This window comes from Manis pentadactyla, chromosome 12 (assembly GCF_030020395.1).
Source record: "Manis pentadactyla isolate mManPen7 chromosome 12, mManPen7.hap1, whole genome shotgun sequence".
Classification (NCBI taxonomy): Eukaryota; Metazoa; Chordata; class Mammalia; order Pholidota; family Manidae; genus Manis; species Manis pentadactyla.
The window spans coordinates 4,762,397-4,790,295 of NC_080030.1; the positions used below are offsets into that span (position 1 = coordinate 4,762,397).

Here is a 27,899-nt window from a genome sequence, read left to right on the forward strand (position 1 = left end):
GCTGGTCCCTGGGGGTCCTGAGGTGTAGCCCTGGGCCCCCGGGGCCTGGACCGGCTCCTGGCTCTAAGATGGAAACTTCTCCACCGGCCAAGCCCTCGTCTTGGCCAGCGGCCCCCAGCCTCCGCCAGGGCTTCCACCCGCGAACAGGATACCCCCTCGGGAGCAGTGACTGCGCGGGAAGGGCAGGGGCCAGCCCCGGGGGACAGGCGGAGGAGTGGCCTGGCCAGTGGCTGAGTGTTCTGGAGTCATCTAGCTCCCCTGAGCCTCTCCCTGACTGTGTGACCTTGGGCCTTGGTCTTGTCCTCTGTGATCCTCAGGCTTCACAGGTGCCAAGGGGCACAAAGCACCCTAAGGACAGGGAGGCTCTGCCGGGAGCCACCTGGGGGAGACAGCCGAGGAGGTGGTGAATGAGCGGAACTAGTTTCCCCGCAAGCACCGTGCAGGGAAGGCGGGTGGAAGGGAACTGGGTCCCTGCCACCCCTGAGCTGTCCCGTCTCTGCCGTGGCCCTGACCCTGGGGCCAGCAGGCTCCAATCAGCCACGGGGCCACGTGCCTCCTGCTCCCACCAGGCCTCAGGTTCCCCTCATCCAGGCACCGGAGGACCACAGTCCCTCTGCAGGGGCTGCCCTGGAAGCGTGGGAGGGCCAAGGCTCATCCCTGCCGCGCAGCACAGCAGCCCCAGTCGGGGACAAGGAGGGTTTAAAAATAAAGCGTTGTAAATACCCGTGTTTCCTGCAAATAGCACCAGCCACCTAACCCCCTCGGCCTCCCCGGCAGCCGGGCGCAGGCAGGTCCCTTGAGGGAGTGGGGACCAGAGGGCGGGTGTGCCTGTGTGCGCCCCAGTTCCCAGCTGCGCTGTGACTCAGCCAGGGTGACAGGGTGTCTGTCACCGCCTGTCCAGGGAGTGACAAAGGTGTGTGCGCTGGTGAGAGAAAGTGGCCAGGAGTGCTGGGTGGCATGAGGTGACACAGCAGCGTGTGAGGGTGTCAGGAAGGCACAAACCTGTGCCTCCTGAGCCCATGTGGGGCTGGCCCCGAGCAAGCAGGGTCTCTGGGCGCTCCCCCCAGGTGGCGGTGTGCAGGAATGCTCCCAAGAGGGGTGTTGGGGTCTCCAGCCGCAGGGGAGGGTGGGCCTGGGTCCCGCCCCCTCGACCCCGCCCACCCCAGGAAGAACCAAGTCTTTCCAGTCACTGTTGCCAAGGCAACCATTTTACGAGCGTCCACATGGTGGGCACATGTGTCTGCACGCCCCTGCCCCCACGGCGCCTGGCCGCAGCAGGGAGGGAGGCGCAGGCAGCGCGGGGTGAGCTGGAGGCAGCCGACGGGCAGCTGGGGACGGCTTAACGGCGGCTGCTCGTGTGCGGCTGGGCCGGGCTCTGCCGTGTGTGTGCCGCGGCCAGGGCCTCCCAGAGCTGCCCGCCACGGTGTCTGAGATTCCCTCACTTGTGTGGCTGTGGGGTGGGCACAGCCTGCTCAGGGTGGTGGGTGTGTCACAGGCTGTTGTGTGAATTGCATGTCTGAGCGCTGTGTGTGTGCCCACGGTGGGGATGTGTGAGTGGTCTCAGGTGGCCGTGGGTACCAGCAGGGGGCGTGGAATGGGTCACACGCGGTGCCTATGTGTGTGTTAATGTGTGTACCGATTTCAGGCAGCAGGGGAGCGTGAAACAATCCACTGAGCGTGCATGCGCGTGCACGAGCAACCAAGGAGCTACTCTGAGGGCCAGTGGGCTGTGCGTGACACATGGGTCTGTGCCACTACTGGGAGCTGTGTGTGCGTGCATGTTTCAGGGGCAGTGTGAGCTGTGTCTGTGTGCGTGAGTGTGCCTGGACGGGAGTGAAAGATGCCTGTGTGAGTGAACGTCCACGGGTGTCTGCTTGGGGGGACATGGGTTGTGGGGACCGTGACTTGTGAAGGAGTGGCTCTGTGCTCATACGGGTGTCCAGGTATGTGTGCGGACAAGGATGGTGCTGGGTGACCCCACCTGGAACACAGGTACGGAGGTCTGTGTGTGAACCGCGACCAGTGCCACACCAGTGCCACCTTCCCTCTCAGCCAAGGTGTGCGTGTCGCTGAGACTGAGCCCCTGGCAACACCACCAATAGCGGCTGTTGGGACCGCGTGCCTGGCCCAATCAGTCAGTCATCACTAGGCTGTGTTAACAGTACACCGTGTGACAGGTGCCGAAACAGACACGTACAAGAAGTATCCACGCGAGGCCACCCAGAACACAGACACCTGTTCTTCCCACCCTGCACCAGGACCAGGCAGTCGCGGGGACGCCACTTCTCTGACACACTCTCGCTCTCATGCCCAGACGCAGCACAAACGCATATACCCGGGGGACACCCCGCTACCGCGTGCACCACGCCGTGCGCACGCGCTGGGTGCACCCCTGACCATCGTCGCGAATGAGTGCCCGCCATCCCCTCGTACACGGCGTGGTGGTGCAAGTTGTCCAGGCCCCTTGTAGGGGTGTGTGTGTGTGCTGGGGGTGGGGTGGGTCTTAGGAAGGCCTAATGTCCGCACACCCCCCCGAGCTCCTGGGGCCAGAGGATTGCAGGTGGCCTGGGCCAGAGTGAGGAGGCCTCAAGGAGTGAGGCTGCAGGAGGGAGAAACCAGAGCACGGGCTCCAGGACCGCCCGCGGCGCTCGGGACCTCGTGGCGAGGAGCTGCAGTGCGGGGGCCGAGGGCGGGGCTGCTGGGCGGCTGTTCCTCGCGAACTAGGTCGGGGAGGGGCGGGGCCACGATGGTGTCCCCCCAAAGCCCCGCGTGCAGCGGGGACGCCAGGGGGCGCTTTGGGACCACGGAGCCGTCGGGGAAGGGGCCGGGTGGGTTTATGCTCGCGGGAGCGGCGCGGGCTGTTGATGCCCAGGGGAGCACAGTCGGGAGCCAGGGTGGGAAAGGGACCCCCGGAGGGCCCCGAGGCCAGACGGGGCGGAACTGCCCCTGGGTGAGGGGCCCTGTGGACGGCGTGGTCAGTCTTAGGGTAGCACTTGCTGTTTAGGGGAAAACTTTGGGTCTCAATTCTCTGGAATGGCTTTCTTAGACCGGGATTGTTGAGCTTTCTGAAGAAAGGGGCTGGGGCAGGGCTAGGGGGCCCTGCAATCCTTGGTGGGGTGAGGTCAGAGCCGTCGGGGGGACTGCTGTGGCTCGGCGGGGGTGGGGGGTGTCTCGGGGCCCGGATTTATGAAAGATGCTCCGTGGCGGGTCCCTGGAGGTGGGAGGAAAACAGCTAACTGGCGAGACCGCTGCTCTGGGGGTTCCCTTGACCGATTTCCTTGGTGTGGGACTTCTTGGGGCTTGGCTTTCCAGATGGGGGCCAGAGAGGACCGGAGGACCTGGTAGAGCCCCTGTCGGGTGGCACTGAAGGCCACGGGACTGACGTCGGGGACCCTGTGGGTCTTATCCTACGAGACGGCTTTTGGGGAGGGGGCGTCTTGGGGCCCCGGGTTTCCCAAAGGGGCGCCGCCGGGGGTCTCCGACTATCAGGCAGATCATCGTCTAGGGGGTCGCTGAGGCCCCGGCACCCGTGGCACCTGCGCTCCCCCGGCCCCCCTTGGGCAGGGGCGGGGCGAGGGCGTCTCCCGTCCCGGGAAACCCGAGCCACCGCCCCTCGCCCCGCCCCTTTCCCCGCCCCCCGGCCCCGAGCCGGCCGAGCCGTGCGCGGCGGGAGCGGCACAGGCAGCAGGAGAGCGCGCCGTGGAGCCGCTCCGAGCGCCCGGGGCCCCTCGCGCCGCCGCCCCGGATCCCCGCGCCGCGCGCCGAGGCCGTCTGCGCCGTCCGTGCGCCGCGCGCTGCGCGCCCTCCGAGCCGCCGTCCGTCCAGGGCGCCCCCAGCCCCTGCCCCCGCCCCCGCCCGGCCGGGATGGCCGCCGCTCGCGGCTGAGCGAGTCCGGGGAGGGGGGCCCCATGGGCCGGCACGCGCCGCGCCCCCCCCGCGGCCGCCCCCTCCGGCCCGGGTCCCCCCGGGCGCCGCGGGTCCAGGCGGCCCGGATGGCGGTCGCGGCGGCAGGGGCCGGGGCCGGGGCCGGCGCGGGCGGCAGGCGCGGCCACCACTGACGGGGAGTCGGCCGCCAGAGCAGGTAAGCAAGGCCACGGGGTCCCGCAGGAGACCGGCCGGGTGGACGGAGGTCGGGGGCTTCCAGAGACTCCGGCAGCTCCTCACTACCTTTGCTCCTGGAGCCGGGAACTGACGTGCGCATCAGGGTGCGGTCAAGGGGGCGACAGGTCCGCGTGTGGCGGGGGGCGGGGAGAGCTGTCTTAAGCCCCTCTCCAAGGCAGGACCTGGCCGGGCCAGGGGGGCGTGGGGTGGGGTCCTTGTCCGACGGGGCGGGAGCGTCCCTGGCTCCTTGGACTCCCAAGTGTGTGTCTGAAGAGGGGTGTTAGCGGGGGCAGCCAGAATCCCCTCCTCAGCCTCTAGGAGGGCGAGACCCAGACGCCTCTTCTGTCTGGTGGTCTACAAGGGGCCGTGGGGCGCACCCGGATCCTGCAGACCCCAGCCGGGGAGGTGCCGTTCGCGGCCCAGCTGCACGCAGAAGTAAACATCTGTCAGTGGCGCGTTGTGGCCGCCGCCGCCGCCGCCGCCGGGGACACGGTGTCCTCCGGTAAGGGCCCCGCGCTCTCGGCTTCTGGAGCCGCCTGTTTAGCCACAAGAGGGCGCGAAACCCTTTGGGGGGGTTCCCTTAAGGGCAAAGCGGGATTTGAAGGAGAGGGGGCTGCCTCCCTTCCTTACCTGCTTTTTACAAAGCCATCTCTTGCTTAGGATAGTTTCAGAATTCGCCCCGAAGGTGCAGTTTGTGGGTTAAGAGTCATTAGATCCAGGGCGCTGCACACAGTGGGCAGATTTGGGGTGGAACTGGAGAGAGGAGTGGCCTCTCCCATGGTCAGTGTCAGCACTACGTCTCCGTAAGAAGCACCAGCATATATTGTGGTGCCAGTGGCCTGGCCCAGCGGGCTGGTGGTTACCTGCAAGGCTGGGCCCTCAGCCGGGATGTGGGGAGCACCACCAGGGTCCTGGCAGGTGGTGCAGGAGACTGACCCCTGACTTTCCTCACCCCTGCCTGCCCACCCTGCCCTCTCCTCGCCCAATATCCTTCTCTCCGTGTTCCATGACCCTCTTTGTCTGTCTTCACGTGCCCCAGGCTGTGGGAGCCCCAGTGGGGCGTGACTGATCTAGGCGGATGTCAAGGGAGGGGAGACTCCCAGCTTTGCCAGCTTCCCCCAGCCCCTTGCCCGGGGGCCCTTTGGACACTCCTCCCCACTCCCTTCATCCTAGGACTCCCGAGGATCTGGGGTCCAAAGCCAGTCCTGGCCCTCACAGACCAACGCCCAGCCGTGAGCTGCAAAGAGCTAGTTCTAGGGATACAGGGAAGAAAACAAAGCCTCCCCCCCTGCAGCTAGGTGACTGGGATTCCACCATCAGCGCCTGCCTCTTGGGGTTCAGGCCTCAGTTTTCAGGGGGTGAGCAGAGGCTACAACTCTGAAGAGTCTGGGGTAGGAGGAGGAACGAGTTTGCAGCCGGGCACAAGGACACAATTAAGAGATTGTTTCCACAAATGTTTGTCAGACAGCGATGGTGTGGCAGACAAAGGGCTCCTGGGCCTTGACCTTCAAGGAAGATAGACTTAGACTCAGGGTGGAGCACAGAATGGGGAGCAAAGGCTCTACCTCAGGGTAGGAGGGTCAGGGGAGACTTAGTGGAGGGGCATTGGAGCTGGGGCTGTGAAGCATGAGTAGGAGTGTTCCAAGCGGCAAAAGAAAGGGCATTCCAGGTGGCAGGACGGCACGTGCAAAAATCTGGAGGCAGGAAATAGCATGTGTAGTTTTGGAAAATCCAGGATGCCTGGGTGAGTGTGGGAGGGAGAGAGTGCTCAGAAAGGTTGGCAGAGGGAGAACTGGGCTGGGGCATTCAAGGACGGATTTCTGGAGGTGGGCGCTGGATACAGAGGAGAGAGGAACGGGTCTTTAATGCATGTGGCATCACCGGGCCCAGCTGTCTTTGCTAGGAGGCTGTGTGCATCTTTGCCTGTTCCCCAAGGGGGGCAGAAGGGTCCAGTCCACAAGGCCCACAAAGCGGAGACGAAGTGGCAGATGGGGTCTTCTTCCCTCTGCTCAGTGAGCACCAACTGGCAGGCCCGTGGGCGCTGGTTCTCCCTGTTTTGCAACAGAGAATACTGAGACGGGGCTTGCTGGAGGGACTTTTCCTGCAGGCTCCTTGTAGTTCCGGAGCATTATGCTACTGCCAGCCCAGCTTTGTGCTAGGATGAAGCAGAGAACGAGACGGGCTGGTGCCTGCTGCGCACGGGGTGGGGTGGGGGTGGGGGAATGGACAGGAGCCTCCCAAAGCAGCCAGCCTACCCCCTGGACTCCCCGGAGAGGTAACAGCCTCAAAGGAAGTCTGAGCAGGGAATGGGGCATTTCGGTGAGGTGTCTGCAAGCTGAAAGATCTTTCCTTCAAATCCAAGGGAAATCAGGCTTCGGGCTGTCCTGGAAGGAATTCAGTGAGGGGCCCCTGCGTGCAGCAGGTGGGTCTCACATCCCAGTTGGGGAAACTGAGGCCCAGAGAGGGCACCGTTCACACCTGAATAGTTCAGTGTGTTGGGGACCTGAAGCACTGTTTGAACTTGGGGAGATAGAAGAGGTGGGATCTCCTAAGACCCTCGTTCTCAGGAAACCATTTTAGGGCTTGAGCTGCACCTGGGGTCCATGCCTCGGTTTCCCTTTCTGCCCAGTGGCTGGCTTTGTGTGATGCCCTCCTGGCCATTCCCAGAGGACTCACATCCATCACACTGCCTGCTGGCTGGGCCCCAGGCCAGCTGCTCAGCATGCCCAGCCTCATTAGGCTGATCCTGTTATCCCACCCCAAGTAGCCCCCCCTGCCTGGCCCAGACACCTGTTGGGCCGGTCCCAGGCCATCCTGATGTGGTCTTGGTGGGAGTTTTATGGGCCAGCAACAGAGGGCTGGGCCAGAAGTGGGGGGTCTGAAAAGCTGGCGGTGCTGCCACACACGCGCCCTGCAGCCTAGTCTTCTGGAGAACAGTTCCCTCTGCTTCTATCTTCACAGGGTCTCAGCTCACATGCTGCCTCCTCTGAGAAGCACTCCTTGACCACTCAGCCTAAAAGCAGTCCCCAGTCCCTATCACTTCCCCTTATCTTATTGTGCTATTTTGTTACACTGCCAATGTCTCAATCACCTCGCTTACTTATTTCTTATCCATCTCCCTGATTGGATGGTGATCTTGTCAACAACCGGACGCAGGTTGGCCCTGGCGGTCCTGGCTCAGCGTATAGTCGACGTTCATAAGGGTTGAGTCCATGCGTTGGGAGCGGAACCCAGCCTGGCACACTGGGCTTTCTGCCATGTGGGCCTTTTATTTACTTACTAGTTCTGCTCTGCTGTGTGTCTTTGAAAAAACGCTTTCTTCCTGGATCTCAGCCCCACTTTTCCCGCGAACAGCAGGACCCACCACACCCTCCCTGCTTCTCCCCTCCCCCTAGCCTCACCCGGGCTGCCCAGGTCCCGGGCACTGTGACGGCATCAAGAGAGCAAATTTGGAGTCAGACCCAGGTTCAACTGCAGCTCAGCCACTTAGTTCCTGTATGACCCTGAGCAAGTCACTCTACCTCTCCAAGCCTCCGCTTCCCCATGTGGAAAATGGTGGGGGTGGGGGTGGGGAGGAAAAACAGCATCTTTTCCTGGGACTCTGGGGAAACTAAGCATGTGGAAAGCACTTGGCACAATGCTCGGCAGTGAATAAATGGAAAGCTGACATTGCCGGGGTGTTAATGTGATTATTGTTGTTGTTAGAGAGGCCGTATGGTACAGTGGTTAATAATGTGGAGGAGGGGGTGTTGGGTCTGGGGCTTTGAAGGATGAGTAGGAGTTTGCCCGACCACCGGCTCTCAAATCCCAGTTTGGCTGCTTATACTCTGACTCTGAGGAAGTCAAGTGAAATTTCTTTGGACCTCAGTTTTCCCTTCTACAAAACGGGAGGGGAGTCAAATAGTCCATGCCTTGCTCTGAGTAGCTATGTGTAAAGTGCTTAGAATGGCACCAACCGTGTTGTTTGCTAGGGTAGCGTTAGCTGTTTTTTTCTCTTTTTACCACGAAGCAACCAGCAAAGTACCCCCCCAGAAATCATTCTCCCCATCTGTCCGCCACTCAGATTCACTTTGGTGAAGACGCACTCAGAGCCCCTTAAGAAAACCTCAGGAGCCAAGACTCCATTCTGAGAGTAGCAGGGAGCCTGTGATGGTTCTAGAGATTAGGCAGCAGGCATTTTCTGGGTTGGAGGAAGAAGCTGTGCCCCCCACTCTGGCCAGTCCTGGAAGGGTCAACCAGGGGTGTCTGTGACTGCAGGCCCCCCATGAGACTGCCCCAGGGGCTGGCCCCTGGCCCCCGCCACAGACACGGCATCAGAACCAGCTGTGCTAACCAGATGTTCCTTGTTTACCCCCAGATGTGCGTTGCCGGCTCGAGGCTGCCCCTGCCTCCCCGTCCCCATCATGGGGTGGGGCTGGGGCCTGGGGCCCTCCAAGGAAGGGGGCACATTTTTGCGGGCTGCGGAATCTGTGTCTTGTTTTACAGGACCATTGAGGCTTGCTTTGAGAGAGGCCCAAATCCCGCCCCTCCTGGGGCCTCAGTTTCCCCATCTGTGGGATACCGGGGAACCCTCAGGGGCCATCTGGGAAAGAGGAGAAAGGCAGGACTCCCCTGGAATAGGCCCAGCCGCCAGCCCCGGAGCTGTCGGCACTGGGCACTGACGGAGATGAGGGAGGCCGAGACTCCTCCTCTCTGGGGAGGGAGTCTGTGGCCTCCAGCTCGAAGTGGACGTCTATCCACGATCCCTCTTGCTGCCATTAAGACTGGTGCACCACCCAGGAAAGGAGAGTGCCCCCTTTCCTGGAGACATGAGGATTCTCAAGGGTCTGGACATTTCCTGAGGGCTGGGAAGGGACTCCTGACCAAGCCCTGAGATGCCAGCAGGTGTGGACCTGGGCCGGGCCGCAGTGGTGCATTTCTGGCCTGGCCTTTCTGCCTCCGCCGTGCCCCTCCCTCTCCCTGGACACTCACTGTGTGTATGCTGCCCATTCTGCCCCCAGAATTTTGGCCACTGAGGACCCAGCAGCCCTGGTGTCTTGCTCACATGCGTGCCCTCGTGGGAGTGCATGGTCATATGCAAGTTTGGGTGTGACTGGTGATTGTACTGAAGTGTGCGAGTGTAATCATGCTTGAGGGTGTAAGTGTGAAAAACTCCTATTGCAGTGTGCGATCACATCTGGGCACAAGTGTGAAGACACCGAGTGTGTTTCGGTGTGTGTGAAAATGTCCACGTGCATAAGTGTGAAAACATGGGGTATGTAAGGGAAAGGATGGTCTCTGAGCTGGTGATTGGGCATGTCCAGGCGAGCACGTGCAAATGTTTGGGTGTGTATGAGTGACAGCCCCCAAGTGTGTGTGCATGAGTGGATCAGCATGCACATGAGGACCAGAATGCTGGGTGTGAGTGTGAGTGAATAAACCTCCCCAGGTCTAGGGGCCTCCACGACACAAGCACCCTGCCTGTGCCCACCTGGCCCCCGCCCCCGTGCCCTCCACCGCACAGCAGCACCCCTCCCAGTCAGGTCACAGACAAACCAGTCGGGTGACCCCCGGACAGAGAGGCCCATTGTTAACAGAAGCTTATCAGCCGCTGCTGCTGGACCCTCTCCACCATCGGCCCCCTGCTTTCCTGTCCCCCATCAGAGCTCCAGGGGGTCTGCCCCAAGGCCGCCAGGGGCTCTGGGCATCTTGGGACTGGCGTCTCATTCACTCTCTCAGGCCCCCGTTTTAAGCCCTTAGCAGAAACAGAGGCCCAGAACACCACTCGTGCAGGGGCCTCGGTGCGGCCTAGCAGGGAAGTTGAGGCACGCTGCTGCAAGACTCGGTTGTGAGGGCGAGCAGGGTGCTGGGGGTCCAGACAAGGTCATGCCCACCTGACATAGATGGGATCTGGGATGAAGTAGGTGCTTGTTAAGAGTAAAGGGGGGTGGGATTTGGGAAGTGACAAATTTGAGGGCTGACTGCTTGCAGCACAGCCTTGAGAATTAATATACTCCCCGGGGCCCGAGGCCCACGAAGCCCTGCTCCACCTGCCGCGTTCCCTCCCTGCTCCGCGCCCCCTTGCTCACCCTGCTCCAGCCCCGTGGACCTTGCTGTTCTCCCAACGCACCAGGCTCGGTCCTGCCCCAGGACCTTTGCACCTGCTGTGTCCTCAGATCTCCAGCCTGGCCCGTCGGGGAACTTATGTTCCATCCACATCACCAACCCTAATAAAGGTGGCCGCATGCAATACCACCAGTAGTAGCAAGTCCTCCGGGTGACTGTACACAGCACTTGCAACCAAGCCCAGCCCGAGGGGGCTGTGTGGGGCCCTAGAACCCGAGCTCAAATCCCAGATCCCTTTTGAGCTGTGCTCTTGGACAATCCCCTACCTATTTTTTTTTTTGGTGGTTTCTTCCCAGTTTATTTAAAAATTCCTTTTAGTATTATTAATCTACAATTCCCCTACCTATTTTGTGCCTCAGTTTCCCCATCTGTAAAATGGAGATACAGTGCCCCCTTCGCGGGCTCAGCAACGGGTCTGGTACACAGCAGGTGCTTAATAAATGTAACCCGGACTCACTGTTGGGTGGGGGCAGGTCCCTCTCCCACGCACCCACGGTTGGGGACGTGGGGGAGTCGCTGAGGGTAACCGTCCAGGGTTCGACGCCCAAAAGTCACAACCAAAGAGATGCAAATGGCACGCAAAGAACTGCTCCCTGCCGGGTGTAGGGGCGGGGGCGCGCCAGAGGCCTGCGCGGTCAGCGTGGGGGCGCCCCGCATCCCGCCGCCCAGCCCAGGCTGACCCGCGTCCCGCCCGGCTTTCTGCGCTTCGTCTAAATGTTTACACCGGGCCTGCCGCCAGCCCCGCGCAGACCGACCCCAGGCGGCCGGGCGGGGGAATGTAAACGCCGGCTGGGGGCCGCCCAGCGAGGGGCGCGGCTTGGACGGCGAGGGGGCGCCGTGTGTTACTCAGCACCTACTCTGTGCACTGAACACGACGCGGCTGTGCGGCCGCGACACTAGCAATCTGAGTAATGGGGGAAGCTGTGGGGGCCCAGGGCAGGCCTGGGGCCGGCCTGGAGGAGGAGCAGTTAGGGAAGGCTGCCCTGGAGAGGCGCCCTTCAAGCCGTCACTAAGCAGTGCGGAGGGAGAGAAGAGAATTTTCAGGGTGGAAGGACCCGCTTGTGCAAGGGCCTGGACATGGGTCGGGGCAGCTTTGGTCCTTCGCTGCCCACGTCTGGGCATCAGTTTATCTGGAGATGAAACCCAGGCCCAGAGATGGGCAGGAAGTCACTCCCAAGGACGTCAGCAGGTAGGGAGACATCTCAGCCGGGGTTCTCGTCTCCTAGGCTGTTCGAAGTACCGTCTCCCTCCTCGCCCTAGTCCCACAGTGCCCCCTGCTGGGGACGCTCTCACCTCCTTCCACTCTTCCCAGCTCACTGGGCTCCCGCCACCTCCGGGCAGAACTTGCCAAGCTTGGTCCGGCCGCAGGACCTTTGCACTGACTGTTCACCTGCCTGAGGTGCCATTCTCTTTGTCCTGGCAAACTCCTACCTTTGTTCAAATCCCAATTTTCCTCAATCCTCAGGAAAGCACTCTGGGACCCTTAGATGGGGGGGGGTTTCCGGGTTACCCCTGGCACAGAGCCTACCCACTCCTTGGCAGCATATTTCACAACCTTGTTCAGCGTCTCCTTGAGGAAAAATTTCTGTTATTACTGATTATTAAGCAGAATCAGGGGTCCCACTGGGTCCCCTGTGCCTGGCCCACAGCCCCGTGCCAATTTGTTGCCTGACTGGCCGTGTGGCCGACCACTCCGTGCCCGCAGGCGGAGGATGCAGCGCTGGAAGGCGGCGGCCTTGGTCTCGGTGTTCTGCAGCTCCGTGCTCTCCATCTGGATGTGTCGGGACGGCCTGCTCCTCAGCCACCGCCTTGGACCCGCGCTGGCCCCCCTGCGCCGGCCGCCTCGCACCCTGGACGCCCGGATCGCCCGCTTGGCCCAGTGTAAGCCCTCCCTCCTGCCTGGGGTCGCATACCCCCCATACTGGGGCAGCCGTAATGGTGGAATTTCACGCAGTGCAGCGCAGGCCACGGAGGCTTATTTTAGATGGGGTGGAGAGAGGGTGCAAATCTCCCCAAATGACATGGCGGGGGTGGCGGGGCGCGGATGCCTGCGGGGAGCGGGTGTCTCTCGGCTGGGCCGTCACAAGGAATTAGGCTTCTGCCCTAAGGGGCTGGGGGGCCAGATGGAGATTAGACCTGGGCATTCGGCCCAGGCGGCCCCCGCTTTGCAGCGAGGGGTGGAGGAGAAGGAGGCTGGACCCAAGGCCCCAGTCACCTGGAGGGTGGACAGAACCCCACGGGGAGAGGGAGACAGAGACCCAGAAACGGGAAGAGACCTAGAAATGGGAAGAGAAGCAGAGACAGAGGGCGGGAGACTGACGTAAAGAGGCGGGGCGTTTGAGAAATGGTAACGCCCACCCTGGAGGGCGTGGTCACCCAGGCCCAGCTCCCCACTCGCCCCTGGCGCCTGCCCCTTGCAGGTTCGTCTGGGCGAGGGCGGTGCGTGGATCTTGACCTCGTGTGCGCGCACGTGTCCATGCGTGCGCACGCGCGGGCGGCTGCGGTGTAGGCGCGGGTGGGGCAAGTGCAGGGCACCCGCCGGTGGTTGCTGCGTGCGCGTCGTCGTCAGCCCTGCCGGCCCACAGAATCCTTTCTTGTCTTCACAATGGACAATGGTGGCCTCAGGCACGGGCTCCACTTCCGCCCCTCGCAGCTCCCCGCTGCAGGCGGCGAAGTCCTCAGGACACTGGGTCCCAGAGACCCGGGTGGGGCCCCCAAAAGCTAGCGCTCCAGGACCTGGGGGTAAAGCTCCCATAGTGGAATTTCAGGCTCCAGGAAGGGTTTCGGTCCATAGGCGGGTGCCTGCCTGCCCTGCATCCTGGCCCAGCCCCACTGGGGGAAGGGAGTGGTCGCTGATCCCCCAGAGTCCCAGTGTTCCAGGCCCTGGTGAGACTTCAGGCTGGGGGTGGGGGGCAGGTGCGGATTTCATCTCTCTGTGTTCCAGCCCCAGAATAACTCTCTAGATACATACCTTTGCGGTGGGCACTCTGAGCTTCGCTGGAACTGAACCGAGAGCAGTGCTGGCCATTCCTGCCTCTGGGCTTCAAGAACTGAGGACATGCTGCTCAGTCGCGCCTCTCCCCCGCCCCCCGCCCCCCGCGCCTTCCCCCCTGCAAACCCTAGCCAAGGCCGGGACTCTGCAAGCCTTATTGGGCAGACAGGGAAACTGAGGCACGGAGCAGGGCCATAACCTGTCTCAACTTGTGCAGGTCTGAAAGTGCCAGAGCTGGGCTCAGAACCTGGGTTGGTTCGCTGGGACCCCCTGTGGGCACGGCCCTTCCTAAGGCTGTAGACGGCCCCTCCCTCTCAGGCATCCCAGTAAGCTTTCTTTTGACATCCAGGTGTGCCAGCCTTGGGGGCAGGCGGGGCCAACTCAGGATTTCCTCTTGCAACCACAAGATTGACTGCCACTGCTCAGAGGCTGGGACCCCCCTACTTGCAGTTTGCTGGTCTGCGCTGCAGGCCATTCCAACGTCTGCACGTCTCTCCTGGGGCTGGGGATCCCTGGAGCGGGGACAGCCGCTTGGAAATTACATTTAGGCTCCTGAGCCCTGGGAATCTGTGACTTGGGGCACCTCTTGGCAAGGGTGGGAGAAGAGGGCTGGCCTTAGGCCAAACTAGGGCCCCTGTTGGAGGCAGGAGGAAGGCTGTTTGGGCTTGTCTCTTATTTGCAGCACAAGGTACATGGTTTGTGCATGAATAATGGTGACGTGCATCGGGAACTAAGCACTTGACATTCATGATCTCATGGCATCTTTACAAACGGAAGTTGGTGTTAGCATCATCCCCATGTTATAGATGAGAAAATTGATGCTTAGAGGAGAAGTCAGTGGCAGAAGCAGGGATTCTGACACCAGACTGGACCTGTGGAAGGCAAAGTATGGGCTATATCTGCAGTTAACTGATATTTACGTAAGTTAATAGAAAGTGGACACTTTCTAGCCCTAAAATGGTAAACCAGAGCTGCTTGCACAAGGAAGAAGCAACTGTAAAGATAAAGGCTGCATAATGAAAAAAAGAAGTTACAAAACGCTACCTTCTGCTGGCTATCCAAAGCTCTCAGATTAACAAGTGTTAGAAGGGCTAAGCCGAAACGGACCAGCCCTAAATTGAGACTGTATCCTGGGGAGACGTAGGATCGACAGATAACCGGGAAAAAAGTTCTGGTCCCAACAACGCCTCTCATCCATGTACCACCTAAAATTACATCGAAGTATATCAAGCGCCACTAGGGGGCAGTATATGACAGCCTTCCTCAGCCCTCGTACAGTGCTCGGACTCAGAATGAAACCAATGCTTCTGCTTACGGAGAAAGTTTATTTTGTGCCAAGTACCATTATACCTTGTTCAAACACTTTGGAATAGGCGTTGTGAAAATTAAGAAGGGGAAACCCCGCTAAAATGGAGTTGGGAGGCCAGCAAGGGGGCTCATTCCCACCACTCCCCGTCAATTGCAGACTCCACAAACAGAGACCTTGCAAGTCATTCTAGTTTAGCTGCCTTACTACCCACCAGACTGTCCCAGCTCAGCCAATGAGAAGCCATGAGACGTGGGACTCCCAGTTTCTCCAGTGAACTTTTGGCCTAAAACAGCCCTCCCAGCTCAACCCTTTGCTCTATAAAAAGGGGATCCTCTTCTTTTTTTCTCCAGACTTGCCTATGGCGTGTCCCAACTTGGAATCTGTTCTGCCCGAATTAACCCATTTTTGCTGATTAAATAACTTGACAGTTTTATTTTTGAGGGTAACGGTACCATTATTGTCCTCATTCTGTAAATGGAGAAATTCAGGTACTGGATGGCGAACTCCCCGCTCCACAGTCAGGAAGCTCGCAGCCTGCGCGAGACTGCAGCCAGCAAGCGGCGCCCCCAAGTCACCCGAGGCCGGGCTTCTGGGATAAATGCGCATGCTCCAAGAGCCCGGTGGAGCCGGCAGAGGGAGGGAGCGAGCGGGACGCCTCCAGCCACGAGGGGGAGCGCGCGGCCTCCCTGCCTCTCTGGCCCGCGCCTCCCATTGATGGTAGCTATCCCAGGGTTCCGAAGGGTGCTGGCTCTTACGCCTCGGCATCCATTGGAGGGCGGCAGGTTGATGGGGCACCCGCGCGGGTAGTATCCGCCGCCATCCGGGCTCCGGAGTCCCGGTGCGGCTCAGGGGCGTGGCTCGCTGCAGCGAGCGGGCCCGGGGAAGGCGGGGCGCGGACTTCCGGGCGGTGGGGGGTTCCGAGCCCCGACTCACCTCCACCGCCTCTCCCCTCCCCTGTCCGCAGCCATGGCTCTGCGCTACCCCATGGCCGTGGGCCTCAACAAGGGCCACAAGGTGACCAAGAACGTGAGCAAGCCGAGGCACAGCCGTCGCCGCGGGGTGAGTGCCGGGGGCGCGCGGTCGGGGAGCCTCTTCCGGGGAGGGGAAGGCCTTCTGGGCGGAGGCCACGGCCGGGGAAAGGCCCCTGGGGGAGGCGAGCGCCGCGGAACAGCCCCGTCCCGGGGGCTTGCGGGAGCCTGGGGGTGGAGCGGAAGAGGATGCGTCGGGGGGACGGAGCAGTGCGTGCGGCCGACGCCTCGCCGGGCGCTCCCGTCGCGTGGGATAGAAGCCGGGCGGAAGGAGCGGGTTTTGATGCATGAGCAGAAATTTGCCCGCAGACGGGAGGTGGGTGTTTGGTACAATGTAAAGGGGACGCGGAGGCCCTGTGAGTTCGCTGCGGCCTGTGAAGCAGCTTCGACCCCGTGGTGCCCGGTCGGAGGGGGTTCCCGGCCCAGGGAACGGCCAGGCGGGATGTGACGTGTTTGAGCTCGGAGGGCGGTGGGCAGTTCGTGCCGCCATTGCACAGACCTGATCCGGGTCTCGTCTCGGGGCGCCCCACCCTGACGGCCTCTCCTCCCCCCCAGCGCCTCACCAAGCACACCAAGTTTGTGCGGGACATGATCCGAGAGGTGTGCGGCTTTGCCCCGTATGAGCGGCGCGCCATGGAGCTGCTCAAGGTCTCCAAGGACAAGCGGGCCCTCAAGTTCATCAAGAAAAGGGTAGGTGGGCTTGTTACCAGACAAAGCGAAACTCAGGGTGGCGGAGCAGCCCAGAGACTGACTGGGCAGGTTTATGGGGGGCCGGGACGCGCAGGGTGCTCGCTCAGCTGTGGCACATTCTTCCTGTTGTAGGTGGGGAGGGTTATTTTGGGTTTTCTTAGTGATCAGCCTTCAACCGTGGGTTCACTTGTAGCCAGGCATGGGGACAAGGGTCCTGTGTGGTGTAGTGGCTTTGCTCCACCTTGGCAGGCGACCTCGCCTTCCCTGAACCCCTGCTGCTGCCTGCTTATGCGCCACCCAGGACCGAGGCTTCTCTGAACGGAGGGGCTGGCTGCGCTTCACACCAAGGGCGGGTGGGGCTCCTGGCCCTGACTGATGTCCCTTCCCGCCTGGCAGGTGGGGACACACATCCGCGCCAAGAGGAAGAGAGAGGAGCTGAGCAGCGTCCTGGCAGCCATGAGGAAAGCGGCAGCCAAGAAGGACTGAATCCCCGCTCTCTACAGAAGAAAGCCTTTTCAGGAACTTGGGGTATTCCGTCTGGTCCATCTGCTCAGAGCCCCCTGCTGCCTGCCTCCTTCCTGGGCCACAGAGGTGTGGGCATGTGGCAGTACAAGAAAAAAGAAGCAGGCAGTACTGGAAATGGTGTTTTAATCATAGCTAAATAAGTCATATGCCAGGCTCAGTGATTAGGCTGTAAGTCAGGTTCCTGAGCCTCGGGGGGCTCGGCTGCCCGGGGCCTCTGCCCTGCTGGGCCCGTCGGTGCCAGCCACACCCAGGCTGCTGTCACCGCTCAGGGGCCAGAGCCTCGGCCTGCTCCTCAGGGAAGGCTAAGGTGAAGATTTCATGGTAGTGCTCCTCGAAGTGGACCTCCAGGCCCTCGGTAATGAAGGCAGCCAGGTCATAGAAGTCCTTCTTGTTCTCGGCCGGCAGAATGACGCATGTCACGCCAGCGCGTTTGTCCTGAGGGGACAGCACTTCAGCCAAGGGCAGAAACGGGGTTAGGAGCCTAGGCCTCGTCCTGGAATCCCCACCCAGTGGTGTCGGGGAGACATTTCCTGAATCCACGGCAGTGCCCACTGCTTTACACTTAGGGGTTCACACTTGTGCGGGGAGCTGGAAAGGAACCGTGAGTGCATTTAAAATACAGCCAACATGACATTTACCTGCTTGCCTGGAATTCCAGCCCCATAGGCCCGGGCCTCTGCACTGCCATCCCTCAGCCTGAATCCACCCCTTGGAGGACAGGGACTCAGTGCATGGGGACTCCTGGAGCCTCTATCCCGCTGCGGAGACCCTGTCCCCCAAAGGGTGTTAGGCGGGGTGCTGTGGAGGATGCTCTGCCAAGGGTAAGATGGCACAGGTGTGCCTCTGGTCTTGGCTCACCAACCTAGTTCCTGTGCAAGGCCGCTTGGGCGAGGAGGCAGCAGGCGGGGCAGGGGTCCCACTGCCATCCTCCGGGAGCCAGATGGGTACTTTCTCATGAAGAGGCCCTGAACACTATGCAAATGACTGGAGGGGCAGCCCAGTCCCGTGCCACCCTAGGCTTCGCTTTGCCAGCCTATAAAATGGGCCATCCCCCTTCGTCGCCTAACCCGTGTAATGTGGCTGGGAGCTTCCCGGGGCAGTGTCAGCCCTCGGGCACCACACTCCCGGCGATGGTCTTCTCCTTGATGCCGCCCATGGGCAGGATCTTGCCTGTGATGGAGACCTCGCCCGTCATGGCCAGATTCTGCCGTACTGGCCGGTCCATGGCCAGCGAGAGCAGGGCTGTGACGATGGTGCAGCCGGCGCTGGGGCCGTCCTTAGGGGTGGTGCCCTGGGGGGAGATGCACGTGGGTGGAGGGCCCCACTGCTCACAGCCGGCAGGGCCAGAGCTGGGGTCTGGGCGGGGCCCTCACCTCGGGCACGTGCAGGTGGAGGTGGGAGGTCACCAGGTACTCGTTGGAGGGGTTGTGCTGCATCAGGAGGGCCCTGGCAAGGGTGTAGGCGATGCGGGCACTCTCCTTCATCACCTCCCCCAGCTGGCCCGTGACCTCCAAGCTTCCGTCCTTGTCCCCCTTGTCCTTGTCCCTCGGCCGCCTCAGTGACATCTCAACAAACAGCGTAGAGCCTCCTAGGAGTGAAGAAGGCGGAGCCTGTGAACTCAGGTTCCCACTGGGGGTGCCAGGCAGATCTTAAAGCCTAGTTCCTGCTCAGGGAACTCCTGCCTGGAGTGACCTGTCGCGTTCAGCAGGGCCCTGCTTGCGGCTGAGATGATAAATGAAGACAACCAGAGCATGAAGGCCTCATTGGATCTTCACAACCAAGTTCATAGAGTGACGATTACTTAAACAGACCTAACAAAATGAAAGATACACTTGCCTGAAGACAGCAAGTAAGTGGAGAGTAGGGTCTTCCAGGAAGGGTTCCTGGCAGGATTCGCCTCAGAGTCTGACCAGATGGGTTATATCCAATTCTCCCATCTCCCCCCACGGATGCTCAGAGTGCGGTCCCGGACCAGCGGCTTCAGCATCACCCGGGAATTTGTGACATTTGCAGTTCCCTGAATCAGTGATACACAGTTTATCTGGTGCACATCACAAGCCTGAAAAGCCTCAGCTGTAAACATTCTCCCAGCCACCGACACCCCCCTTCCGGTGTCGAAAAGAAAAAGCAAGCTTTGGAATAGGAGTTCTGAATCTGGGGTCTGCAAATGAACCTTTAAGGGCTCTCAAGAAGTACCTCCATATTTGCACGTGTCTGTGGGAGAGGAGAGGAGGGCCAAGTTTCATCAGATTTTCCAGGGGCTCCCCAAACCCTAAAGGCACCAGGAACAGGTACTTTAAGGTAAACTCAGAGGCACCCTGGTAGGATTCATGCGGAACATTCAATAAAAATTGACCGGTGGTCCCTCCTATCCTTTAAGTTCTAGTACTCGTACGGTGAGGACAGGAAAGGTGTTCCACACTGGACATCAAATTCAAGGGGTAGGTGGCTTCATATATTAATGAACTTCACAGCAATTCTTTGCTTTTGTCTAATCACTTGATCAGAACAACCATTGCCTAGTATTTTTCTGGGTGTGGTGTTGTGACAAGCCTAGAACATCCCCGAGCTCTTGCCCTTTGGAATAAGGGGTTTGTCTTTCCCGTTTCATTAAAAAGCAAGGTCAGGTAACCTGAACAAAGCCAGGAGATAGAAGTGGGTTAAGAACTACAATCACCTGCGTTTTTATCCAGTGTTCTATTTGATAGGGGGTTTTAAATCTAGGTTAACATGGGAAGTAACGTGCTCCTTTGCTTACGCCTGGGTTACTTTGCTGGCTGGCTTCATTGGATACGGCCCATAACTGGATCTCCTTTGTTATGTATCTGTATTCCTGTTCTGTTAATGTGTGTACATAAGTTAATTGATACTGTGTTAAAACCTATGCAGGCTTATGCTATTCTACAAGAAGTTATGTCATAGAAATAATCTCACATTTTTCTTCCGTTTGCCTCTTCTATAACTTTTCTTCTCCCTTCCCGAATACAACCCTTTTTCCAAAATTTGTGCCTCATACATAGAATTGTAGTGCCCGAAAGCCGTTCCAGCTAATGAAGATACGTCAAGACAAGTGCCGGGCATAGTAGCCATGAAGCACAAATTTTCAAAAAGGCAGAAAGCTAGCAACCTCTTCAAAGAATACTACTTGTCTCTCACTCACCAACTTCACATCTCCCTGTGTAGCCCCGGAAGATGGCTGGTAAGCCAGAGACAGGAAAGATTCCTCAAGGGAGGAACAACCTAAGACAGGCACAGTCACAGGGGGGCCATCAGGTGAGAGATTGGGGGCCAACAGAGGTGAGGCCTAGAATCTCACCCCCCCAGTTTGAGAGAGAGCTTCTGCACCCATGGCTGTTTTGTTGCTCCTGCCCAGCTCTGATCCAAACCCAGTCTGTAGGCATAGCCCTGCTCACCTGCAATCACCCTGTAATTGCACTAAATCTATTTTCTGTCTATTTCGCATCACGTAAATTCAAGAAGCAGACTTTTATTTCATACTGCAGAATTTGGAGAAGTAAACTGTTAAAATCCTCCTATTAGAAACTATCTACTTGCTATATTTATTTATCTACTACTTAAAAGAAAAGGGAAATGTGAGATTAATGGGGTTAATACATTAATCAAGTAGAATAGAAATCAAATGTAGAAATACATATGACTTCATTGTTTTTCCTACATCTCTTGACACGTGATGAAAAACAGAATGATTGGAGCCGAAACACCACCTACCACCCCTGAGCGCCCTCACGTGGTGTCGGTACCCTTGAGGAGCGTCACGCCCTTGGGCTAGACTCAAGGTCAGATAATGATTGTGTGCTCATCATGCATTGAACCCCCTACTCAGAATTCTTTAGATGTTTAAGTCCATTTGCGCAATAAATATGCGGAGTGCCTTTTCGGTGTTACTCTTGTGCTGTGACGCCTGAGTCCCTTGGATGGCCTCTCGGATCTCCAGCATTGTGTCGCGTTCCCTCCAGGTCTGCGGGTCAGAGGCAGGGGGGAGCTGACCAGTGGTCAAACTGCAGTGAAAAGCCAAGAGTGTGTGTCAGAGCAAGTCCTAATATGTCTTTCCTGCATTATAATCAGAGGCTTCACAGTCTTCCCGGTGATGCTGGGGTTCTTGTTTGCAGAGTCAAAGAATGAACTCAGCAAACAGTTAAGGTCGGAGAGCCAGGGAGACTTACTGAGAGATACAGTGAGGACAGACGGAGTTCCTGGCTTGAGCCAGGAGGGGACAAGAGAGCCCGGGGTGGTGCGTTGTCCAGGGGTTTTATAGGCAGTTGAGGATATTTGGGAATGTGAAGAAAAAACTTAGGGGTGTGGACTTAAGTGGTGTCTGAATATTAAAAATTAACATAAGGAATTTCCTGCCTTGATTTCTCCCTGGGATACTGGCGTCTTGGTCTGGGAGCATATCAAAAGGCCGCCTGCCCAGCCCCCAAGGTGGGTGAGGTATTGTCTGTTTGCTAAAGAGTAAGTTAGAATCTTGTTAAACTTCCTGGATGTTAAATGCAATCTTGTCTTTAAGGTGGAATCTTTCCTGCCTTTTACTGTGTTGTTTATGGCTGGGCCTGCAGCTAAATTAGTTGCCCAGTTTGCAAAAATCACTTCATCAGATCTGAAGGTGGAAAGACAGCACAGAGGCCTGGGCCTTTTAGCATACTAAAGTGAAATTTACACATGATTACAAATGATTAGCATAATAAAAAGTGCTACTTTTCTTTATCTGGGAAATATTAACTGATCTCACTGAAGAATGACTCTAGAGCTGAATGTTTAACACAGAGTTTTGGTAGGGGGGTTCCCTTGCATGTAGTCACACTGCTCTGACTGTAAATATCTTGTCCTGCTTTTTCCAGAGGCCCTCCCCCTACTGTGTAAGCCCATGTCCCTGTCTCACTGGGAGCGCAGAACTACCTTCTCTTCTTCCTTTCCCTCATGGAAGGGTTTCTCCCAGGTGTCTGCCCATCTGGCCTTCAGAGATTTGGGCAAGAATTGAAAGCAGGGTCTTGGAGATACTTCCCACCCACGTTCAGAGCAGCCCGATTCACAGTAGCCAAGAGGCGGAAGCAGCCCAGGTGTCCAGGGGTGGATGAATGGATATACACAACACGGTCTATGCACCCGCTGGAATATTACTCAGCCTTAAGGAAGGAATCCTGACACCTGCTGCGATGTGGGTGGACCTTGAGGACACGGTGCTTGGACCTTGAGACACAGAAGGACAGACCCTGTCTGATCCCACTCCTCGGAGGTTCCTGCGGGGGTCACATCCACAGAGACAGAAAGTACATGGTGGGGCCGGGGGCTAGGGGAGGGGCGGGGGGTTAGCTTTTCGCGGGGCCAGAGCGTCAGCCTGGGGAGGCGGACCGTTCTGGAGATGGAGGGTGGGGATGGCTGCGCAGCAGTGTGAAGGCGCTTCATGCCGCGGAGCTGTGCACTGAGAATGGTTCAAGATAGTGACGTATCTGTACTTCATGTCAAGACTTTAAAACTTTCAAGAAACAGATTTGGGCAAGAAGTTTATACCTGCAGGCTTGGCAGAGCCCCTCACCCATCTACTCAACAGTGATGTCCGGAGAAGGACTTGCGCTCCAAGCCTGATTCTGGACCGGGTTTTCTCAGCTGCGGCACTTGACTTTGGGGCCCCTGTCTGTGGGGGGCCGTCCTGGGCACTGTAGAGCCCTGAGCAGCCTCCCTGGTCTCTACCCACTTGATACCAGGGGCACCCCTCTGTTATGACAACCATAAATGTCCTCAGCCCTTGCCAAGTGTCTTCCCCGAGCAGAACTGCTCTTGGTCATGAACCTCTGTTCCAGGTGTTGAGGATGCAGGAGAGAAGACAGGAAAGGTGCCCGTCCTAATGGAACTTACTTAGATGGGCAGTCAGGGCAGAGGTAAGACGCAGACAAGCCCATGACATGGGCTGGGAAACTGGCATTTCCACAGGGGCCCCTGACACAAAGGTCACACAGTTCCCCAGGGAGGTGCCAGCCTGGCATGCAGGTTTCCAAAGGAAAGAACTGAGGTTCCCCGCAGCGCCCGCTCACCTGCCCCGAGGGCAAGGGAGGGCGCAGTGGGCGTTGGAAGGGAACTTAGTAGAAGGAAGGACATCTCAGCAGAGAACTTGCGGGGTGCTGAGGGCTTGGTGTGGGGAGGGGTCTGATTGCCCCTCACCCCCTCCCATTGGGGGGAAGCTAGCTGAAGGGCACACCTCGGCTCTGAGACCCTTAGGAGCGGAGTGGCGTGATGCTGAAGGTGGAGGGAGGCGTGTGGACCAACAGCTTCTTCCTGCCCGGAAGGGTAGGACGGGGGGCACCTTAAACCTTATCCTTAAGCCTGTGTTGGCTTCCCTCCAAAGAAGATAAGCAAGAGGTGGTTCCTGGATCTCTAGGGACTAGAGGCAGGAATTGCAGGTGACAACCCACCGAGCAAGGGGACGGTGGGGACTGTGTACCCAGGGCCTCCCTCACAAGGTCCCCTGCATCTTAGTTAATGCTCTGCTGTCACTGTCATGAAATCCTACTTTTTCTTTTACAACTTGTGCACTGTACCTAAAAAAAATTTTTTTAATTGAAGGGTTGTTGACATATATTATGTAAGTCCAGGTGTACAACATGCTGATAAAACAATTATATCATCACAAAATGCTCGCCGTAAGTGTAGTCACTAACTGACCCATGCAGTTATAATTTTATTGACTCTATTCCCCATGTTGTCTGTTTCATCCCTGTGACATTTATTTTATAACTGGAGGTTTGTACCTCTTGATCCCCGTCATCACTTTGCCCCACCACCTACCTTCCTCCCCTCTGGCAACCACCAGTTTGTTCTCTGATATTTATGAGTCTATTTCTGTTTTGTTTGTTTCGTTTCTTAGATTCCACAGGTAAGTGAACTCACAGTGTTTGTCTCTCTCTGACTTACTTCACTTAGCAGGATGCCCTGTAGGTCCATCCCTGTGGCTGCAAATGGCAAGAGTTCATTCTTTCTTATGGCTGAGTAGTATTCCAGTATGCACATGTACTTACGTCTTTATCCATTCATCCATTGATGGATACTTAGGTAGCTCCCATATCTTGGTTATTCTAAGTAATGCTGCAGTAAACATAGGGTTGTGTATATCTTTTTGAACTAGTGTTTTTGTTTTCTTCAGGCAAATACCCAGAAGTGGGTGAAATTCTTCATAATGTTTGAACGAGGAGGCTTCTCCACCACAGACTGATGTGGCGGGATGCAGAGCAGTATTCTATCTCCAAGAACTTTGGTTTCCCTCTTCCTGGTGCTAAGCGAGAATAGAGATGAGCAGTAGTTAGACATCAGTGGAAAGCAAATCTTTGGGTGGGAGAGCCATGGTGTTATGGGTGGCCGCTGAACTTCTGTAGAGGTTCCCCTTAACTCAGATGGCTGTGGGTAATTGGATTTTCTTGAAAAGTGATGGGGCAGGCGCTCCACCTTGTCCTGTCTCTCTTTCAGGGATGGATGACTCTCACCTGACCAGCCAAAACCCACTGCAAACCGACGTCAAATTAAAATGACTTACTCTGTGCAGCCAGCTCTGCTATCACATGATATGTACATTCCTAAAAATCACTGCATACTGGGCAAAATTACGCAATGCAAACCACAGGACTGTGGTAACATAGTCAAAAACTTCGTCAGTGAATCACACACCTAGAAAAGAATCTAATGAACCTGATGGCAGAATTTTTAAGTAACCACTTTATTGAGATATATTTTGTACACTGTGGCATTCATCCTTTCAAAGCACGTAATTCAGCGGTTTTGAGAAGATACACCGAGTTGTGCAACCATCGCCATTATCAATTTTAGAGTATCAATCATCTTCCCAAAAAGAAACCACATACATGTCAGCCGTCGCTCCCCATCCCCTCCCCCAGCCCGTGATAACCACTAACCTACTTTCTGTCCCCACAGATTTGCTTATTCTGGACATTTCACGTAAATGGAGTCATACGATATTTGTCCTTACGTCTCTGGCTTCTCTCACTGAGCGTCATGTTTTGGAGGTTCGTCTGCACGGTAGCATGTGTCAGCGATCCACTATCTTATATTTTATTACTCCATTGTATGGACTTACCTTTGTTTATTTATTCATCCATCTTTTGGTGGATATTTGGATTTACTTTGGGCTATTATAAATAATGCCACTGTGAAAATCTGTGTACAAGTCTCATGTGCGCGTGTGTTTTCATCTGTTGGCTGTATATACTCAGGAGTGGAACTCGCTGGGTCGTATAGGACTCTGCTTAACTTTTCAAGGAGCTGCCCCACTGTTTTCCAAAGTAGCTGCACTATTTGACATTTCCACTAGCAGCATGTAAGGGTTCCTTTTTCTCCACATCCTCTCTCATGAGCTGTCATTATCTGTCTTTTTTATTACAGCCGGCCCAGTCAGTGTGAAGCAGTACCTCGTTGTCGTTTCAATTTGTATTTTCTTGATGACCATTTTGAACGTCTTATCATGTGCATATGCCTATTTGTATATGTTCTTTAGAGAAATATTTGTCTATTTTAAAATTGCATTACTTTTTTTTACTGTTCAGCTGTAGGTATTCTTATGTTTCTAGGTGCAAGTCCCTTATCAGATATGTGACTTGCAAATATTATCTCCCATTTTGTGGGTTGTCTTTTTACCCTATTGATGGTGCCATTTGAAGCTAAGTGAACTAAGCCAGGTGGAGAAAGACAAGTACCGTATGATTTCACTTATTTGTGGAATATAAAAACGAAGCAAAACAAAATGAACAAAGTGGCAGTAGAGTCACAGACACTGAGAAGTGACTGATGGTTACCCTGGGGAAGGGGATGGGGCGGGTGGATGGGGAGGCGGAGGGAGATAAAATGGCACAAAAATTCTCAATCATAATATAAATTGGTCATGGGGATGGCGGTACAAAAAAAAAGCTTTAAAATTTTGATGAAGTCTAGTTGATGTATTTCACTCTTTTTACTTGTGCTTTTGGTGCCATATTTAAGAACCCATCGCCAAACCCAGGGTCATGAAGATTTGCTCCTCTATTTTCTTCCAAAAGTTTTATACTTTTAGTTCTCACATGTAGGTCTACAGTCTATTTGAAGGTAATTTTGTATGTGTTGTGAGGTTCGGATCCAACTTCTTTTGCATAAGGATATCCGGTTGTCCCAGCACCACTGGAAGAAGACACAGTTTTTCCCCACTGAATGGTCCTGGCATTTTTGTCAAATATCAATGGGTAGTAAATGTGCAAGTTTATTTCCAAACTCTCAACGCTCTTCACTTTTATGCCAATATCACAATGTAGCTTTGTAGTGTATTTTAAGATCTGGAAGCGTGAGTTTTCCAATTTTGTTCTTCTTTTTCAAGGTTATTTGGGCTATTCTGGGTTCCCGGCATGTCTGTAGGAAGTTTAGGATCAGCTGGTCAATTTCTGCAGGGAAAAAAAAAAACCGAAACAGCTGGATTTTGGTACAGATTACATTGAGTCTGTAGGTCAGTTTGGGGAGTATTGCCATCTTAATAATACTAAATCTGAGCAGGGGACGTCTTGATTTACTAGGGTATTTTTAAATTTCTTTCAATGATGTTTTCTAGTTTTCATTGTACGAGTCTTGTCTTTTATTAAATTAATTCCTACATCTTTTTTATTGAAGTGTCATTGATACACAATCTTATATTGGTTTCAAATATACAACTCAGTGGTTCAACAGTTACCCATATTATTAATCCTCACCCCCACTAGTGCGGTTACTATATCAGCATAGGAAGATGTTACAGAATCATTGGCTGTATTCTCCATGCTGTACCGCCATCCCCATGACCAATTTATATTATGATTGAGAATTTTTGTGCCATTTTATCTCCCTCCGCCTCCCCATCCACCCGCCCCATCCCCTTCCCCAGGGTAACCATCAGTCACTTCTCAGTGTCTGTGACTCTACTGCCACTTTGTTCATTTTGTTTTGCTTCGTTTTTATATTCCACAAATAAGTGAAATCATACGGTACTTGTCTTTCTCCACCTGGCTTAGTTCACTTAGCTTAATACCCTCTAGATCCATCCATGTTGTTTGCAAATGGCACGGGTTTTTTTTTATGGCTGAATAATATTGTATTGTATATATGTACCACTTCTTCTTTAACCATTCATCTATTGATGGACATTTTGCTTGCTCCCATATTGTGGTTATTGTAAACAATGCAGCGATAAACGTAAGGGTGCATCTATCTTCAAATCAGGGATTTCGTTTTTTTCAGATGAATTTCTAGAAGTGGAATGACTGCATCAAATGGTATTTCTATTTGTAGTTTTTGGAGGAGCCTCCATATTGCTTTCCACGGTGGCTGCACCAATTTATGTCCCTAGCAACAATTTAGGAGGGCTCTCATTTCTCCACATTCTCACCAACACTTGTTATTTCTTCTCTTTTGGAGAGTGACCATTCTAACTGATGTGAGGTGATATCTCCTTGTTGTTTTAAATTTGACATCTATTACTCATTTTGGTGTTAGTATAAATGGAATTCTTTGAATTCCATTGTCAGATTGTACAGAAAAGCAACTGAGCTGTGTGTGTTGATCTTGTACTCTGCAACTTTGCTGAACTCATTCTTTAGTCTTTAATGTGTTCCTTTGGATTTTTCTATGTACAAGAACATGTCGTCTCTAAATAGAGATAGTTTCTCTGTCACCTTTCCAGTCTGGGTACCTTTTATTTATTTTTCTTGCCTAATTGCCTTGGCCAGGACCTCCAGTACAATGTTGAATAGAAGTGGTCAGTGCAGACATCCTTGTCTTGCTCCTGATCGTAGCGGAAAGGCATTCAGTTTTTCGTCATTAAGTATCATTATCCGTGATGTTTTTGGAGCTGCTAGGTACCCTTTTTACCAGGCTGAGAAAGTTCTCTATTCCTAGTTTGAATGATTTTATCATGAAAGCTTGTTGGATTTTGTCAAATCCTTTTTCTGCATCCATTGGGATCATTATTGTTTTTGTCCTGCATTCCACTAAAATGATTATTTTTTAAAATGTCAAACCAACTTTGTAGTCTTGGGATAAGCTCCACTTGGTTGTGTCATATAAATCTTCCCATATGGTGTTGGATTTGGTTTGCTAGTATTTTGTGGAGGATTTTTGCACCTGTGTTCAT

At 55.7% G+C, this 27,899-nt stretch overlaps 3 protein-coding genes and 1 long non-coding RNA gene across 4 annotated transcripts; 3 read left to right on the forward strand and 1 right to left on the reverse strand.

The window, feature by feature from the left end:
- Positions 1-1,681: 1,681 nt before the first annotated feature.
- On the forward strand, positions 1,682-15,197 carry LOC130679940 (basic proline-rich protein-like). The gene is made up of 5 exons (XM_057489545.1): positions 1,682-1,744; positions 2,315-2,466; positions 3,565-4,081; positions 11,912-12,087; positions 13,548-15,197. Exons 1-5 carry the CDS (start codon positions 1,682-1,684, stop codon positions 13,744-13,746), a joined length of 1,107 nt encoding a protein of 368 aa, XP_057345528.1. The 3' UTR covers positions 13,747-15,197.
- LOC130680006 (uncharacterized) lies at positions 4,316-11,905 on the forward strand. The gene is made up of 3 exons (XR_008993000.1): positions 4,316-4,603; positions 6,464-6,523; positions 7,497-11,905. It is a non-coding gene; the product is annotated as an uncharacterized LOC130680006 (long non-coding RNA).
- A 107-nt stretch (positions 15,198-15,304) lies between the features above and the next one.
- On the forward strand, positions 15,305-16,903 carry LOC118912123 (60S ribosomal protein L36). Its single transcript, XM_036884924.2, has 3 exons — positions 15,305-15,566; positions 16,091-16,225; positions 16,622-16,903. Exons 1-3 carry the CDS (start codon positions 15,474-15,476, stop codon positions 16,709-16,711), a joined length of 318 nt encoding a protein of 105 aa, XP_036740819.2. The 5' UTR covers positions 15,305-15,473; the 3' UTR covers positions 16,712-16,903.
- On the reverse strand, positions 16,857-18,467 carry LOC130680005 (lon protease homolog, mitochondrial-like). The gene is made up of 2 exons (XM_057489740.1): positions 18,124-18,467; positions 16,857-18,041 (listed from the first exon to the last, which is right to left on the reverse strand). Exons 1-2 carry the CDS (start codon positions 18,313-18,315, stop codon positions 17,853-17,855), a joined length of 381 nt encoding a protein of 126 aa, XP_057345723.1. The 5' UTR covers positions 18,316-18,467; the 3' UTR covers positions 16,857-17,852.
- Positions 18,468-27,899: the final 9,432 nt, after the last annotated feature.

Coding starts and splice junctions, on each gene's coding strand:
- LOC130679940 (XM_057489545.1), top strand. CDS start 1,682: ATGCGCGTGCACGAGCAACCAAGGAGCTACTCTGAGGGCCAGTGGGCT. Junction 2,467..3,564: donor GCAAGTTGTCCAGGCCCCTT/GTAGGGGTGTGT, acceptor CCCCTTGGGCAG/GGGCGGGGCGAGGGCGTCTC. Junction 4,082..11,911: donor GGAGTCGGCCGCCAGAGCAG/GTAAGCAAGGCC, acceptor CCGTGCCCGCAG/GCGGAGGATGCAGCGCTGGA.
- LOC118912123 (XM_036884924.2), top strand. CDS start 15,474: ATGGCTCTGCGCTACCCCATGGCCGTGGGCCTCAACAAGGGCCACAAG. Junction 15,567..16,090: donor GGCACAGCCGTCGCCGCGGG/GTGAGTGCCGGG, acceptor CCTCCCCCCCAG/CGCCTCACCAAGCACACCAA. Junction 16,226..16,621: donor TCAAGTTCATCAAGAAAAGG/GTAGGTGGGCTT, acceptor CCCGCCTGGCAG/GTGGGGACACACATCCGCGC.
- LOC130680005 (XM_057489740.1), bottom strand. CDS start 18,315: ATGTCACTGAGGCGGCCGAGGGACAAGGACAAGGGGGACAAGGACGGA. Junction 18,042..18,123: donor TCCACCTGCACGTGCCCGAG/GTGAGGGCCCCG, acceptor ATCTCCCCCCAG/GGCACCACCCCTAAGGACGG.